Here is an 18,531-nt window from a genome sequence, read left to right as displayed (position 1 = left end):
TATATATATATATATATATATATATATATATATATATATATATTAGTGGTGTCAAAATTAGCGCGTTAACGCTTTTTCAGTTTAAAAATATTTAACGTAATTAACACAGGGGCGGGGCATAGGGTTGGCCACCCCGCTCTCAACTGCTGTGTCTGTCAATTTTTCTCTTGACAAGTGCATTTTTTCAGTCGCAGAATGACTGAGAACAGGAGATGTTTCAGACATGCGCTCCACTTCATTTCAGCACCAGGCGCAAGTCAAAACGGAAATGGTACTGTGCTCGCAGCGCGTACTCTTCAGTTGCACGCACAAAGGCACCGGCGTGTGCTGTAGCCTGTATCCTTTCATATCAAAGCGTGAAATAAACTACTTGCATGCAATGTCGTGGTCAGTTATGTCATGAAGTTACTAAAAAGGCGATTAAAGCTGCCTTAAAACTGTGCATGCATGTAATATATTTTATACGAGTCAAATTTAAGAAATGGTCTCTGAAATGGTTTTCAAAACTGCCCTGGAGCAGCCCAGCACTGTCTCACTCATCTAACACACCAGATTTAACTCGTCAGCTCATTAATAGACACTTTAAGACCTGAAGTGGGTCAGAAAAGGTAAAAAGAGTTTAGAGAAAATATGATGTGTGCCAGATCCGCGTCACGTTCAGCAGCGGCAGCTCTTAAAGAAATAACAGCCAAAATAACCTAATAGCCAGTCTATTAATCAAAGGACAAAGAAAAAAAAGAACTTTTATAGCTTTAAGGATTCATCTATATTTAATTTAGAGTTTGATAACTTCAATTTCAATTTCCGTATATTTCTGCTGAAGGGCACAGGTAAATATGACATTTATTATAATGGGTTTATATGAAGATTGTTTTAAGTTCACTTAAATTAGAAGTTATTTTTTAAAGTCTAATAAATGTTCAAATTGATAGCTCTCAATTATACTGTAATGTTGAATGGCTAGTCAATGGTTAAATATTGGGGGGGGGGCAATTTTATAGAGACATCAGTATTGGTATCATTGATACTTGCCTTCAGTCATAAAAAAGATACTGTCTTTATGTTGTTTGGTGTGATCTATCTGTTGCACATATATATATATATATATATATATATATATATATATATATATACACACTCAATTATACATGCATGCACAAACATATACACACACACAGAGAGAGAGACAGAGAGAGAGAGAGAGAGAGATGATGTCAGTAGAAAATGACATAATTATCATGTATTATTCATGAAGTCTCATTACAAATGCATTCAAACTAATTAGTTGACAAAATGTTTACAAACTGAATTACATGAGCTCATTTTAATTAATTACAATGAACAAGCCATTGTGTCATGAAAAACTATAAATTGCCATATTCCGTTTCACAAATAAACACATAGATTGCACAGTGGCACTCTTTCTTCACTCTTTACACTCTTTACTTTAAGTGTGAATCATACATGCACTACAGATTGTCTCATTATTTTAGAATGACTCATTATTTTCAGCTTCACGATGCATGCGTGTATGCATGTCTGTGTTTACTCAGCCCCGAAGACGTCAACAGAAGTTCAGTAGGGAAAAGAGGCAAGTATTAGTCACTCACCACTTGAGGAAATGGACTCTTTTGTTCCCCTGAAGCACAATAAAACCGAACGGGGTGAAGGCGAGGAAAGCTGGGTTACCAGATACATCCTGTGATGAACAACAACAGAGGAGGACCACATCACCTTCATTTCTCAACAAGCAGACATTGAGAAGGAAGACTCAATACAGCACAACATTGAAGTGATCATAACAATCGAACATTCATACTTTTGTTTTCAGGGTTGCTTCATCTAATGTTCTGCAGCAAAATGGGCAGTTCTAAGCTTTTACTGTTGAGATTACTGGCAATAGACATTTCACAAACTGGAAACAAAAAAAAACCCTCACTGTAGGGAGTACGTTTCTTAGTACACTATTTTAATGGCCTTGTTTCAAGCTGCAATTTCCCCATTAATTTTCTATAAATCTGCAGAATATATACAAAGATGTAATGAAATCAACAATAGCGAAACATATATCAGTGGTTTTATACATGACAGTATATAAAACTACTGACTATAAATTCATGAACTTAAGTCTGTTGCTATAAGCATTCTTATCAAAAGTTTGCAGTGGTATGATTTTTAATGTTTCTGAAAGAAGTCTCTTATGCTCAATAAGGCTCCATTTATTTTAACAAAGACAAAAAAACACCTGAAATATTGCACTATATTATTACATTTTGAAATAACGGTTTCTGTTTTAATATATATTAAAATGTAATTTATTCCTGTGATGGTAAAGCTGAATTTTCAGCCTTCAAGATCACATCATCTTTCAGAAAATCATTCTAATATGCTGATTTGCTGCTCAAAGATTTCATTTCTTACTATAAGTGGTGAAAACAGTTGTGCTGCTTAAAATTTTATGGACACTGTGATAACGAACAGCTAAAAAACAGCATTTATTTGAAATATAAATCCTTTGTAACATAACTATTGTCTTAATTGTCACTTTTGATCTCTCACCATACTAAGTAATTAAACTTTTTTTTAAATATGAAGTCATAAAATAACACTGACTTGTGGCTTCTAGAGACTTGCAGCCGTCTAAATGGGAATCTTTTCTGTGTTTCCTGAACATTCTGGCATTATAAAAGGGCACCTGGTTTATAAAACTTTGAGAAACTTTTACACAATAGCTTTTGGATGCAAGCTGTAAATGTGTCAAGATAGAGTCGTCTAACCTTGCACGGATGAGGATCCACGCCGTATGTTTCAAGCATTTCTGCTTTCTGCAGGAACTTCAGCTCAGCTGTTTCTGGAGTTTGACCTCTGCAAAACAACACATGAAAACACCATCTGTGTCATTCAATGGTGGAACAACCACAGCAACACAGCAGAGTCACCTAATTACATTTCAGAACTGATACACTGGTGCCATCGATATTGGACTGAATCCACATTCCAGTGATTTTGTAGTCAACATATCCTGCAAAGTGGAAAATTGCTATAACTTAAAAAAAAAGGCATCTGAAACATAATGCTAATTTGAATATGAACAAATGAATCTATTTTGACACTTTTCACTTGAACGACATTGATTAGCGGCCACTAAATAAAAAAGCAAAACCAAACCAACCAGACGGTTCAAGTATCATCACTCCAGGAAACCTCTTACCAATTCATATTTTTTTCAGCACTGGCCATTTAACATTCAAGACCTTAATGTAACAAGACAGCCTGGCTTGTATTTCAATGCAAATCAAAGAAGAAAAGCGACCCTTAACACTGAGACTCGGGGACTGATTTACTGGATCATTTTGGAGCATCGCTCTACATTCCCAACATAGTTTCCATAATAAGACTGAAGGGCCGGCTCTGGTCATAGAACAGTCAGACCACAAGAGGGCAGCAGTAATCATGCTCCTGTTTGGTGGATCATCTAGTTTGGTATGACTATAAATTCCAAAGTGTAGATGTCATGCCTTATTTTCATGTGCCATGAATAGTGTGTGAATAGTCAACTGCTTCTAAAGACAAATTACAATCCTGCAAGTAATTAATGGACTAAATCCATCACTAAACCCATGAGTGTTTGGCAGTTTAAAGTTTATCATTCGTTGGGCTATTATAGTTGGACTTGCTCATGTAAACTTGGAAAGAAAGTACTGCTTGGTCAATGATGGCCTACGGATTTATGGCATATTAAAAAGACATCAGATCTGACCTACAATACTGAGGGCCAAGACTTCATACTAATGACACATTGTGTGATCGAGTGTGTGAATGCATCTTTGTGAGAGAAATAAACAAAAAGATAAAAAGATCATTTCAGCACCTCAAATGAGTGCACAAGGTTAACTAAACAAGTCTTTATGTCTAGTGAACTTGTACATACAGGCTAACAATGAAGGCATTAAAAACAAAATCTAACTTTGTGGTAAAATTCTACAAGGTTAATATAAGTTAAATATTTATGGTTAAATAAGGATAAATATGTTAATTTCTACACGCAATACCCTTCAAAAGTTAGGGGTCAGGAATTTTTTTTAAATAGCATGGTTTCCACAAAAACAAAGCAGAACGGCTTTTTTTAACACTGATAATAATAAGAAATGTTTCTTGAGCAGCAAATCAGCATATTAGAATGATTTCTGAAGGATCATGTGACACTGAAGCCTGGAGTAATGATGCTGAAAATTCTTAAAATCTCACAGTCTCACAAAAATCACAGTAACAAATTACTTTCTAAAATATATATTCAAATACAAAATTAGTTATTTTAAATTATAATATTTTAAAAATGACTGTTTTACCACATTTTTGTAATAAAAGCAGTTTTAGAGAACATGAAAAACCTTAAAGAAAAATTTAACAGACCTCAAACTTTTGAATGGTAGAGTATCTTAATAAATTTTCAAATCAGAAATGTACAGAAATATACAAAAAGCAGAGAGAAGGGAATTCTTAAGAGACAATTCCATAATTCCTGAGCCATAAATCAAGAAAAAGGAGGGGAAAGGTTACACATACATTAACTCGGTCTTGTGAATCTCTGCAATCCTTCTTTCCAGCTTCTCCGAGTGCTTGGGGAAGAACTGGAACTTTGAGCTGTAGCCCTCTGGATGCTTTCCTGGGTCGTAGTCTCCAATCTCAGCTGCAAAGTAGTCATAAAAATCAATCTTTCATCATGCTACCATTCACAGAGTCCAACCTCAGCAGTAAAGCAGACACATAAATCAATCTTTCATCATGCAACCGTGTTACGCAGATGCATTTTAGTTGACATGTGTAGGGATGCAGCGATTAACCGGTTTCGCGATTAACCGCGCTTTAAAACGTCACGGTTAATTAATCGTAAAGGTTCCGCTAAACCGAGTGTTTGTTACACGGAACGGAACTGTAGCAGCTTTCGCAAAACGAAAAAAGTTACACTAGCAGTGCACCAGCTTAAAATGACGTGCTTATCAGAGGCATGGAGGCTACTACATGCATTAGATGAACTGACAGAGGGACCAAACAGCGAAGCTTTATTTCCACCAGAGAAATGCTTGTCGATAGTGTGGGACCATTTTGGGTACACCAAGAATGACCAGGGTGTCATTTAAATATTGCTGTAAAAAACTGCTGCTAAAGAGCGAATACATAAGGGATAATGCACGGCTTGCTGTACATTTAACGATTTTAATGCACGACGTGAAGGCAAGAACCACCTGACGCGAAGCTACAGCTCGTTAGCTTCGCATTCTGCCTGCTTCAGATCAGAAAGAGATGAAATAGTGTGGCAAGATCACATTAATTATAACATTTAGCTACTTGAATTAATTATGAGAGAGAGAGAGAGAGAGAGAGAGAGAGGTGACACTTGCCTGTGTGAGAATCGTAAAACCGTGATTATTCCTCAGACAATAATCGTACCAACAAAATCTATAATCGTTGCATCCCTAGACATGTGGGCATGTTAACGTGTTGTCTTAATGAACATCCTCTGTGAGAGGAAGTGTTGGGAGCCATATGTTCTCTTTGTAGGCAGGATGTGGGGTTTTGTGGATTAGCATACAAGTAATAGCATTTTCTATATGCCGTTTGCTTCTGCACTTGGTACCCATAAGTCCTGACCATTGCTCTGTGCTCTGAGTCTGAAGTGATGGAACAGTGCATCTTTAATTCAAAAGGGTCGTCCAAAACATGCCCCTGACCAACCTGTCAAAGAACATTACTGTGCATCCTGCCCTCAGAGCTGCTATATTCTCTTCTCATGTGACTGACTCTCAAACATCTCTGTAGACTCGAAGTTCATCCATTTATTTATTCTAGGTTTGAAAATAATGTTGGAACTTCACGGACAAAAGTGTGCAAAATTAATTACCTATTTTTTTAAAGATTAAAAAAAAATTATATCAGAAATAAATTTATATTTTTTAATTATGCAATAATTAAAATTAAATGATAATTTTGTGTCCTTAGAAGTACATTAAAGTATAGTACATACACTACGATTTTAAAGTTTGGGGCCAAAGTTGCATTTCATTTATCAAAAATACAGTAATATTGCTACTATTACAATTGAAAATAATTGTTTTCTATATCAGTTTGTTTAAAAATTTAATTTATTCCTGCAAAATACAGTAATATTGCTAATATTACAGCTGAAAATAATTGTTTTCTATATCAGTTTCTTTTCAAATGTAATTTATTCCTGCTAACAACACTGAATTTTCAGCTGCCTTTATTCCAGTCTTCAGTGTCACATGATCCTTCAGAAAATATTTCTAATTTACAGTAGATCTCTATCTCTAAGCCCTTTCAAGCCACAAGCTTTTGAAATCTTGATGTCAAAATCCAATCAATTTTTCCAAAAATCCCATGTGCCTATAAGGTTAAGTGTCAATTTTTCAAAATTGAGATTTATACAGAATCTGAAAGCTGAATAAATAAGCTTTCTATTGATGTATGGTTTGTTAGGATAGGGCAATATTTGCTCATGCAAATTTTTTTTGGGTGCAAAAAAAAAATCCAAATATTGAGAAAATCACCTTTAAAGTCATCCAAATGAAGTCCTTAGCAACGCATATTACTAATCAAAAATGAAGTTTTTATATATTTACGGTAGGAAATTTACAAAATATTTTCATGGAACATGATCTTTACTTAATATTCTAATGATTTTTGGCATAAAAGAAAAATCTATAATTTTGACCCATACAATGCATTTTTGGCTATTGCTACAAATATACCCCAGCGACTTAAGACTGGTTTTGTGCTTCAGGGTCACATATGCTGATTTGTGGCTCTACAAATGTTTCTTATTATAATCAATGTTGAAAACAGCTGGATTGCTTAATATTTCAGTGAAAACTATGATACATTTCTATTCATCAGGACTCCTTGAAGAATAGAAGTTGCATCTTTGTTGAATAAAATTATCCCAAACTTCTGAACGGTAGTCATCCCACAGATTTTATATTAGATAGTCTAGGGTCACAGTTCATTCTACGTTACCTTGTAAGATGTAAGCTGCCAACATGGCAGCGTCAGACGTTTTGCAGAGCAGACGACCGTGGTACAGATCTCTTTTGATCTGCAGGAAGACGAGATACCTGCAACCAGGAGAAAATACCTCATGCATTCCATTATCCTTCACATTTTTGTTGGACTATGTAAATAAAATGTTAAATGTTAACTATTTGTCTGTAATGATGAGGGCTGATAATGACGGATACAGAGGTGCAATGTGAAATTTCCCAGTAGGAGAAAAAAATGTATGTGGATTCAACTCTCTCTCAAAACATGCTGAATATTTCTCTTTGACTTGGGTAAAATGAGCTCTCGGAATGAATTGAGAACAGGATTGTTGTTTTGGAAAGAGATGGCCTGAAGCAGACTGCTGTGTCAAAAGCTGTCAAGTTGAGGAAAAGAGAGACTTCGGCAGTCAAAAACACTGCAAAACCCAAACGTCTTTGTCCCTGGTCTCACAGTGGTATAATGTTATAAACACAGATGCTACTTTTTATAATTATGGATTTAGAGCTCATAGATTAGATTTTAGTGGAATGGAAAGAGTAAATTCTACTGTTTGCTTTATGTGATGAAAAACTTATTTTTGGCACTGTTACATAAAGACAAGAGCTTCCTCGTGCACCAGTGTCACATTTTCTATTCATAAATCAATCCAGTCCCAATCTGGTACTTGGCTCTTCTCACCTTCAGTGCAACAGATGTCCCATGAGTAAAGAGCGACATGCTTGTCTTTAACTTCTCAAAGTAGGCCAGCCCAGTTAGAGCTAATAGCTTTTCACTTAAGAGGCCATAGGAGCTAAAAATGCAATTATGTTCCCTGAATTCTCTCTAGGTGACAGCAGCTAAATGGCAGTTTCTGTAGCCACCAGTCAATTTCTGGCCTACATATCGGCTTAGTTCTTTATCTGTAACCTGCCATTTATGGAAAGACACTCTACGTGTTAGTGTCATTTGGTTCTGGAGAAGGACAGGCCAAATATAGGAACAGCTAAATGGCAAAGTATTGGGCTGAGATGCTTGCTTTTGCTCTGTGGAATATGCACTCTACTCAAGTTATTTTCCAATAATCCAACAATCACAGAAACTGGATACATATGATATTACTAACACGAACATAATAATACTAAATCATCTCATTATAGGGAGATGTTATTATTAAGTGTAATTTTTATGCTTGTAAGTTTAAAATGTAAAGAAATGGGTAAAACATGATATAAATTATATTAAATATCAGTACAGTACATAAAAAGTCTATATATTAAAAATTAAATTAAATTAGGAAAAGATCAACATTTTCTGAATTGTTCTTTCGTTCGAAGAAACTATAACAATATAATTTAAAACAAAATAGATTTCTAAGAATAGAATAGAATCTCTTAAGATTCCTAAAATGGTTAGAAATTTGTAAAAAAATAAATACATAAATAATGTTTTTTTTTTTTTACGTTTTGTAAGATTTAAATAAAGACTTCAAAAAGTTGAATATCATATAATTTCAGACAGGTTTATCTGTTGCTGCCTGAAATTCTTAAAGGTATTTATTACCAACAACTTTATTCTATAAGACTTCACTAAGACATATTTATGAAAATAAGTTTAACATGAACTTTTATGCAGTATGTTGAAAGATGTTGATATGTCAAAAATATAGCATTATATCATTAAAATATATCATTAGCCATCATTTAGATATAACATGACAACTTACAATGCATGATGTGATGTGCTGCTTTGCTATGTTGCAAAGATGCAGTTTGGGCACGAGTCTTGACTTGTTTGCCATGGAAATTAAGATAATGACAAATTTGTGCATGGTGTTGAGCAATAATCTCATTTTAAGACCTGAGAATTTCCAAACACGGAAAAACTCAGCATGGATTTACTGTGGAATTATGAGTGGCAGAAGAAAGCACGGAGAGACAGAATCACTTTTTTCTCTCACATTTCCCAACAGCTGCGACACTCTTGCTTGAGGTGGATACATTTCTTTCTCTTACAGGGACTATATGCTAATTCTTCCATTCACTCCAAATGATGTCCTTTTCTTTCAGATAATCCTTCTATTTCTCAGCCATATTCCTCATTAATCTTTCTGCTCCTTCTGTCTACCTGCCTCTCTCTCATCTAATTTCCTGTCTTCAACTCTATGTTCATCCTCTTGTTTCACGTCTCTTTTCAGCTTCTCCTCTCATTTCAGCGTGAGTTATTGCTTTGTGTTCCCCACAAGCATTTCATTTCACAGTACAGTAAACACTAGCATCTCCCCCTATTCCACACATCAATCTATACCTGAGCACACTGCGAAGTGCCCATATGTCAAAGTATTTAATGTCTGCTACTTATATGCACACACTGTCATTAATGCGGCCCCTCATTAGGTTATAAGAAGCACAGTATGCAAAGATCTCGTTTCAGGTCGAGTGTGTGAATTTCTGGGTGACCTCATTGCAGACTGATCGAGAGGGGATGAAAGAGGTGGAGAGAGACACTGTGATGCTGGCCAAGACTTTGCTTGCTAGAGGCTAATCATGTATCATTCAGAGGAATCTGTTAGGAGTCACTGACCATACATCTGTCCTTAGCGGTGAGTGAGAAACAGCTTTGAATCTTGAGAGTAACAGCAAGATGAGAGTCTTATAGGCACTTGTATATGTTTAGAGTGTTTTAAAAGGGGTCATGAACTGAGAAATCAAAATTACCTTGATCTTCTGATATTTAAGAGGTCATTTTACTATAAAAAGTATGTTTCAGAACTCAAAACTTTCTTATTATTCTAAAAATATCTTGTATTGAAGCCAATATGCCAAAACGACAGCTTGTGAAATGTATAACTCTATGATGTAATAGTGTGGATAAGCACCGCCTCCAAAGAAGATGATCAGCACCTGCTTCTACATCACTGCCTGTTTAGCTCCACCCACCGATTTGTGCATGTAGTGTAAATAACGAGAGAGGCAAACGAAGGTCTACGCTGAAACTAAACGATAAAGATGGCTCTTAAGACAACAAGATGCTGTACAGTGCCAAGTTGTGGAAAAACAGTCTTTTGCATTGCCTTCCTTCTGATCCCAACGTTAGGAAAGAGTGGATTCATTATTTTTATTGAAGATCCAGACCATATCAGTAAAAACTTGGTCCTTTGTTCACTTCATTTAACCGCGGATTCGTTTACAAACAAGGCACAAATCGACGCGGGATTTTCAAAAAGATTGAAACTGAAAGATGATGCTGTGCCAACTATACTGGATCCGAAAGTAATGTCGCACCACACACAGTGTGAGTGAGTTTTTATTATGTGATCACTATTGCTTTGTCTGTTATTACAGATCATTTGTACTGATATGTCCACACATTTATGCGTTTTAACAGGAAATCACAGCAGTGTCCATCTGTGAAGGATGTAGGCATACACAACTGTTAGCCAATCATAGCAGTGGGCGTTTACTTCCGAATCTACAATCCACCACGCCTATTCAAACAGAGCACTTCAATGTGAGTCAAAACAGGACGAAAAATAGCCTATTACTTCTAAATTATGATGTTTTTTATGTAAAAATCTTGCTAACATTACAAGTGGACCTCAGACAACAAGCACTTAGTATGTTCTGACTAGTTGTTAGGATATCAGACAAAACGACGATTTTCTGACAGGATCTGGAGTCTGGAGCTGGATCTAATATTTCTGGCTTAGAGACGAACAATCACAGAGCTTATTTTCTGCAATAATCCAAAAGCCAATGGAAAAATCCTTTTGGATTTTTGGGCAAGGTAATTAGTGTTACGTTAATTAACGGGTTGGCCAACAAAAGTACATCATCAATGCAGCACTCTATAGCAAACTAGCCATATTGGGCAAAAAGAAGCACAATGTTTCTAAGCCAGTATAAAGCAAAGTTGAATGGCTTTCTGGTGCTGCCAAACATCTGTTGTCGTTTGGTTTGTAATGCTTAATCAAAGCAGAGCTTTAGGCCTACGCTTAAAGGAATCCTATCCTTTTATGCGAGAAACTAAGCCAGCTCTGTAATCAGATGCCATTTAATCATGTGACTTAGGTACTGAATGCAAAAAGCAGAATCCTTTCATTGTGGCAGCTCATACCTGGTGATCTCCTCCTTTAGAGCAGCAGGATCTGGTGGGTAGAACTTTACCCGCAGACACATGGTGAATGGAGGTTGTGCTGTGTGGAGAAAATTAACGGTTGAGAAACACTGCTTCAATCAGTAAACGTAATCTGATTTAGCACTTGCTGCCTTAATATAATACTTATACACTGTGTACTGTAATGCCTTAATCAAAACATCTTTAAAAACAAGTTTACTTGAGAAGCAAGATTGCATCACACTTTACGCTGTTTTGCAATATACTTGTTTTCAGAGAATATATCCTGAATTAAGTTTATATTTCTTATCCCATTGACAATTTTTTTCCTGGTGTTTAAACATAGATCTAACACAATTTTGAGATGTTTATAATTAAAATAGTTTTAAACATAGATTAGCACAATATTGAGAGGTTCATAACTAAAATATCAGGAAACAATCTGACAGTGGGATAAGAAACAAAAAGAAATTTAAGATATATTGCACTTTTTATACAGTAATTTGTAACTGTTGCAATACTATAATAAAATATTATTTTGGAGAATTAATACTAAAACTGAATTCTCAATGTTTATGCCTTATAGTTTCAATTGGACCCCAAAGTACAGATTATGCTGGTCAAACAATTATAAAATCTGCTGCTGCTAAATTTAACATTCAACAACTTTCAACAGATTACATCTTCAGTCAGGAAATTAATGATTATTGAGTGCTTGTTTATAATGAAAGTAAACTTTCATTCCATTGTTTCATCATTTCAACTGTCAATTGCTAAGGCTAAGAAATGTGTTTTGTTTTTTACTTTTAAGTTGCAAGTGCAATTAAAAGTGGAAACTTTTTTTTTTTGCTTTTTAATTTTTTTTATACATTCTACAATTATGTGAAAACAAACCTTATCTTATGCAGTTTTGCTTCACAGGTAGATGCATCTTGCTTCAAGGATGGAAAAAACAATCCTTAAGAAAGTTGTTTTTGCAGTAGTTTGTTTGAGATCAGAACCATACAAAGTGAGTGTTGAGTAAAGGCCTGTTCATACCAAAGACAATAACTATAATCATAACTATAAAACTGTGTGTTGGTCTGGATGCTAATATAAAAGTTTAACACAAGGTTTCCAGACCCACTGCATGTCAGAACAACATCATCAGATGACAGCTCCTATTTGAGATTGCACCAATTCTAAATGTATAGTACCCATGAATCCCATTAGCATGCTTCATTACGGTCACCATAGTGCTGTTGTTCGTAATTGCTCCATTATGGCAGCTAGCACACTATAAATAAGATCTGACTGATGATACTTACATTTCATCTGCTTAGAAATTGACTTGGTGAACTCCAGCCAGTGCTAAAACAACAGAGGAGAGAGTTTTATTTCCACACGCACAAACGTATACTGACAGAGCACATGTACACACATATTACATCTATATTTCATCTAACACATAATTACACAGGAGCAGGTGGTCAGTGTGGGTAGATGTACAGAGATTTTATATCAGTGTGAGATGGGGGCAGGGTAGATATATTAATAATTTCATCTCATTTCTTTCTTCTCCAGTGCGAAACATTAGCACATCTTCGACGTCATGCTGAGATTCTATCACTGTTATTGTGTGCAGCCTCAGATAAGCCAAATCAGCCAAACTGAGCCATTGGATTTGAGAAAAAGTATATTTGGGTCTTAGTGCCAGTAGGCTAATGTCTAGAAATAGCATCAGGCTAGATTCGATTTCAGATTATAGTGATCTGAAAGCTTTTTGGTCAAAATCTTTCCTGACACATTATCTTATTCTGGACTGTCAGCTAATCTGTGTCATATTTTGCCAACTAGGAATATACTAAAGGGAATTGTGGGCACTCAGTAGACGCTAAGGTTGTCCCAGTGTGTCGTCTGCACAGCATCAGTTAGATGCCCTCATTATTATTTATGTCACTCAATGCGAAAAGCTCCCAAACGGGGTCAGTCAAAAAGACAGGCATGAAGAAACTCTAGAGTATGTGGACGTAAAGCTTGTGCGCTGTCAGGTTTGCACTTAGTGAACACAGATCAGCACAGATCTGTAATTCTAGAGATAGACAGTGTTTCCTTACAGGAGCTATACAGAATGTTCATCTAGAATCTTTACATTTTTTATATAATTTGATTAATAATTAAAATGTAAAATATAAATTTCACATTTACAAATATTAAAACATTTATTAATTTGTTAATGTATAAAAATTTATTTTTAACATCGGAAACAGTGTTGCTATCGTTAACTAAAGCTATAAAAAATTAATTAATTGAAATAAAGCTGAAATAAAATATTAGATTATATAACTATTGATGAAATTAACAAATATTAGATGAAAAACATAAACCTACATTAGAAAAGTAGACATTTTAGTAAAGTACTAAAATTGCTATAACTAAAACTAAAATAAGAATAGTAGGCTAAACAGAAATTCCAAGTTTTTAAACATTTGATTTTTTTTGTTAATATAATATGTCTTGTTTTAACATTTGAAGCAGTGTTGTTATTGTTGACTAAAACAACTCAAATAATTTCTGTTCATCGAAATAAAGCTGAACTAAAATAGAATATTAGATAATACAAATACTAAATGAAATAAACAAATATTAGATTAAAAATTAAAGTAGAAATTAGAAATGTTGCTTTGGCAAATGATTGATGTAAAATAAGTTGAAGGTGAAATACTAAAATAACTAAAACTGAAATAAAAATAATTTTAGAAATACAAAAATTTGTAAAAATGACAAAAGTGCATAAAAATAACGAAATCAATTTTAAATAAAAACTAAAAATATAAAAATAAGTTAATTCAAAATATTAATACAATAATAAAATATGTAAAAAATATATTTAAATACAGATGTTTTAGCTAGCCTTTTCACAAAAAATACAACCACTGTCTATATTAATACAGTATTTTGTGATTAGCAACAGTATAGAAACCTTAAGAACAATTCTAGTACCTCTAACAGCATTTCTAAACTTAGATTAATTTGATTTTTACATTTTGGAAGCAAAGAGGCAATTCTGTACGTTTACACATACTGATATATTGATTACATGCATGAAACATGCATGGCATTTTCTTACAGTATAGGGCCACTGGAAGGTTAGTCTGTTCCTCATATGCCTTCAGAAAACTTTGTTCATATTAACTTCACTGCACTGAAATTAACATGGAGAACATGCTCTCCCTTTGCTTATTGCAGAAACATGTTTGTAAGAACATGACATAAATAATGAGAGATTTTTGTGCGAACTGGCCCTTTAAAGCAAAAACTATTAATCTGAGCCACATAATGGTCGGAAGGCCTGCCCTCAAATGATTTACAGTTTTCAAGCCTGTCCTTCTAGAAGGTTCATTCCATCAATCATCAGTTCTGTCTCTTTCAGTGACACTCCCTGATTACTCCAGAACGACCATCGAAGGATCAATACAAACACAGACCACCCATAACACACATGAATTCATCACTTATTAGGCATCACAATTCACAACCAATACGCTCTAAGAAATGAAAGGCACTTTGAGTATCCTGACAGATGCAGCTTTCTCCTAATAAAAAGGCTGTGGGCACGAATGCTGAGATGATGAATTGGTGCTCTGCATTACCGTTGACCTTGGACTGTTTGACGCAAGCCACATGGTGGGACACTCACCCGTTGCTTATCCGGATCGACATATCTAATGCCAAAATAGTCCTTCTCCAGCAGGTTTAGATGGTGGCAGATGAGGTCGAACAAATACTGGCCTTTGGCATCCCTCTGAAAGACAAAGAGAAGAACAAATGATCAATAGGGCAGAAGTTTATTATTTGTCTGGGTACGTTGTTTATTTTTGGAACTGAAGAAGAGCAGCCAAATAGAACTAAAATTTAGTGATCTGGGGCTGAGGAGGAAAGCATAGGATTTTAATTACTATTACTCTGACAACAATTCCTTAGACTCTTATGAAGAGATTCTGTATATCCAATATTAATGCAAAGAGAGTCCTGCGATTTCCATTTCTTTCTCATGACCTTTTCTAGTCATATTAAAAGATTTTTTAAAGTAATTCCAGAGACTGTTGGGATGTACTTCAATTTCTACCTGTGCCAGGTATCAAGTCGATATTAGTGTTTAGTGTACATGTCTCCAATAAAACACGTTCAGCATGTTTTACTCTACAAAAACCATCATCTAGCCAATTAAATATTTTAAAGCAGAGCAGAACTAAAACCATTTCAATTCCCTATAGAAATGTCCATGAATTTTTAAATGTATCACTCATTTCGTGGACTTTTCCAAGCCTGGAAATCACACATGACTGTAGAAACCTGAGAGTCTGTCCACATAAATGCACAAGAAGAAGAAACAGATGAGAAAGTCAATAGTTTAACAGTTTGTATGTGAGATCAAATGGTAGAGTCTCCATGTACAGTACTATTTCATCATTATTTTGTTACACTTAATAGGTCATTTGCAAAGGGACACAAATTCTATATAATGTTCTTAGTTCTTTCATAGTACCACTGTACAAGTCTAAACTACTCCATATCTGTTTAACAGTTCAACTCTTCATACCTAAAGAAAATGAGTAGGGAGAAAGAAATAAGATTCCATAAACCTGAAGTCACTTTTTCTTTCTCAGCCCACCTCTAATACCACACTCATTTGCATTCGGAATCCATTTTCCCTCAAACTAACAATATCACAGCCTTTCGCTTTTGCAGTATTTTTTTTTTTATGGAATTGAATTGCAAACCAAAACAATTCACCCTCAGTACCAAGTCTTCAGGCATGAGTTATTTATTCTGGATTAAGACTTACTGTAAGGACTTGGCAAGCCATATGCATCCAAGACAACTCATTTTGTTACACTGAGCTTGGGACAGTATGCGTAAAGTAAATGTTCAGTCAAAGGTATTACAGCTGATCAGTGAGAATCACAAGAATTAAACTACTTTGCAATCAAAAGTCAAATTTGCATTTCTTTGAAACTTCAGGTTGCTCTTTTAACTGAATAGTTGCCCCTGTGAATCATTGTTTACATGCAACCTAATAATCTGTTCATAATTTGACTGCTAGCTTAATCTGAATGATATGGATCCGAATGGTGGTGTAGATCTTACAGAATCTATTAAAGGAATAGTTCACTCAAAAGAATTGTTGAAAAAAGTTGTTATTTTTCTTTTCTTTGCAAAAAGTTTTCTCGTAACATTACGGTTGAACCACTGACGTCACATGGACTATTTTAATTCTATTAAAATTCTATTCCTTACTATGTTTCTGGACCTTGAATGTGGTAGTTGTGTTACTGTCTATGGAGGGTCAGAAAGCTCTCGGATTTCATTGAAAATATCTTAATTTGTGTTCCGAAGATGAACAAAGGTCTTACAGGTTTGGAACAACATGAGGGTGAGTAATTAATGACAGAATATTCAGTTTTGGGTGAACTATCCCTTTAAAATAATAAATTTATTCAGGTGGATGAGAATCTGTAATTAAGCACAGTCAGTAATAGAGCTTAGTCAGGGTTAGTGTTTGGCGATATGCTGAATTTTCATATCGTCCTATCGTCAGCCTGTGAGATTGCCCATAAACGATATTATCGTGCTAATTTATGTAATTATTTACTTAGTTTCATTATGAGAAAGTGAACCAACTCAGGCGTAAGGCTAAAAGCAACCTAATGTTTTTAATATGACTGAATTTGTATTTAACATGATAACAAATTAATAGAAACATCGTAAGTTACTAATTATAACGCTTAAATTTCCTCAGTTATTCAAAAAGCAGCTACAGAAAACGAGCAAACATTACATTACCAAAGAACATCATCACAAGCTCAGTCTAGCGCGAGTTTATGCACTTTAAAAACACTCCCGTTAAAATCAGCGAATTTACACTGTATGATGAATAAATCTCTTATACTTACATCGCCCGTACATCTGCACTTTGTTGTTTATGAGGAGATAATTCGCGAGTCAGAATTCAGTCAGCGCGCGCTGAGCAACAGAACTCCGCTGTTTCAGTGATGACTCATCTGAACGCATCTGATTGGCCATTGCACTCATAAGCTCAGCATAATCGTGTGTGATTGGTTAGAACGCGCAATACTGTAAAAATGCGGGAAAAGAAATATAATGCAACAAATAAGCCCTAATATTAATTAGATAATATTATTAGCCTAATAATAATAATAATAATAATAATAATAATAATAATAATAATAATAATAATAATAATAATAATAATAATAATAATAATAATAATAATAATAATAATAATAATAATAATAATAATAATAATGCTATCGTCAAAGGCATCAGCCACAGGCGATATCTCTGTCTATCGTCGATACACGATACTATCGTCTATAGGCACAACCCTAGTCAGGGTAGCGCCATATTTAATTTCTGACAGGAATGAAAACATAGCTGTGAGGGATAGAAGTACAGTGCATTCAATGCATTATTCATCTGACAAAACCTCTTTCCCAAAAATAAATTTCAGTAGACACAAACCAGTTTTGAAAGTTGTGTTTTGTGAAAATTACATGATTCTAGACCTTATACAGTGCACAAGCCATTCTAAAGACTGTACATTTACCCCTCACAGCCTTGTTTTTATCAGCATAAATTTCAATATGGCGTCTAACCTGGTCTACAGAAAGAGCTGAGGTGAACGGTCACTCTTCCTGCTTCTCCAGCAAGCAGGATGTGTGATGTACCTCTCAATCACAAAACCTCTGGAAAGCCTTTAATGATGCTTACATAATGAGGTCAGCCAGCAGACAAGCAACACATTCAGTCAATTTTTTTCAGGCCCTTGTGTGGAGTATGAAAAGGGACAAATATAAAAGGTCAAACACAAAATACAGCATTTACATCAACGCAAACAGCTTTGAAAGCCATTTCCAGTTCATAAATGCAGTTATGGGGGAGCCATTTCTGACATAATAAAGCATCTGAACTTACTCATGTAAGGCAAGGAGAAGGGCAGAAGAGACTCACGCTGGTTTGTTTACTCTTGGAAATAATTTTTGTGTTTTAGAAGGAGCAACAGACATGGGAAGAGTCATTCTGTAGCGATGCCTGAGTGGAGTGACCATCTGGCTGTGTGCACTGTGAGACACCCCAGCACTTAAGAGTGTCTTACACACATAAATATAGACATACACATACAGATATGGAGCCTGATATCATATTCCGCATCTCACAAAAATTGTCAAAAGACACATTCCAGTTCTCATCTCAAGTTCTCTGTGTAACAATTATGAAAATCCTTCAGTAGAAAACTTTTATGGTTCTATTTTGGGTAAATGAGCAGATGGAGGGCAGTGGACCATGAGCGCATGCGTCTGGCTGATGCCAAATAGA

The 18,531-nt window shown here is 35.0% G+C and overlaps 1 protein-coding gene across 1 annotated transcript in view; it reads right to left on the bottom strand.

Moving 5' to 3' along the window:
* LOC107556247 (FERM domain-containing protein 5-like) overlaps positions 1-18,531 on the bottom strand; it is a 41,246-nt gene that overhangs the window by 16,069 nt on the left and 6,646 nt on the right. The window contains exons 3-9 of the mRNA XM_016239314.1: positions 14,831-14,935; positions 12,459-12,501; positions 11,152-11,230; positions 7,036-7,133; positions 4,567-4,690; positions 2,778-2,865; positions 1,611-1,699 (exon numbers count right to left, since the gene is read on the bottom strand). Of these exons, the coding sequence (XP_016094800.1) occupies positions 1,611-1,699; positions 2,778-2,865; positions 4,567-4,690; positions 7,036-7,133; positions 11,152-11,230; positions 12,459-12,501; positions 14,831-14,935 (626 nt within the window). The remainder of the gene's footprint in view (positions 1-1,610; positions 1,700-2,777; positions 2,866-4,566; positions 4,691-7,035; positions 7,134-11,151; positions 11,231-12,458; positions 12,502-14,830; positions 14,936-18,531) is intronic.

This window comes from Sinocyclocheilus grahami, unplaced genomic scaffold (assembly GCF_001515645.1).
Source record: "Sinocyclocheilus grahami isolate Dianchi unplaced genomic scaffold, SAMN03320097.WGS_v1.1 scaffold562.1, whole genome shotgun sequence".
Taxonomy (NCBI): domain Eukaryota; kingdom Metazoa; phylum Chordata; class Actinopteri; order Cypriniformes; family Cyprinidae; genus Sinocyclocheilus; species Sinocyclocheilus grahami.
The sequence above is the reverse complement of the archived record's forward strand: the minus strand, read 5'-3'. Positions and strand labels throughout refer to the sequence as shown.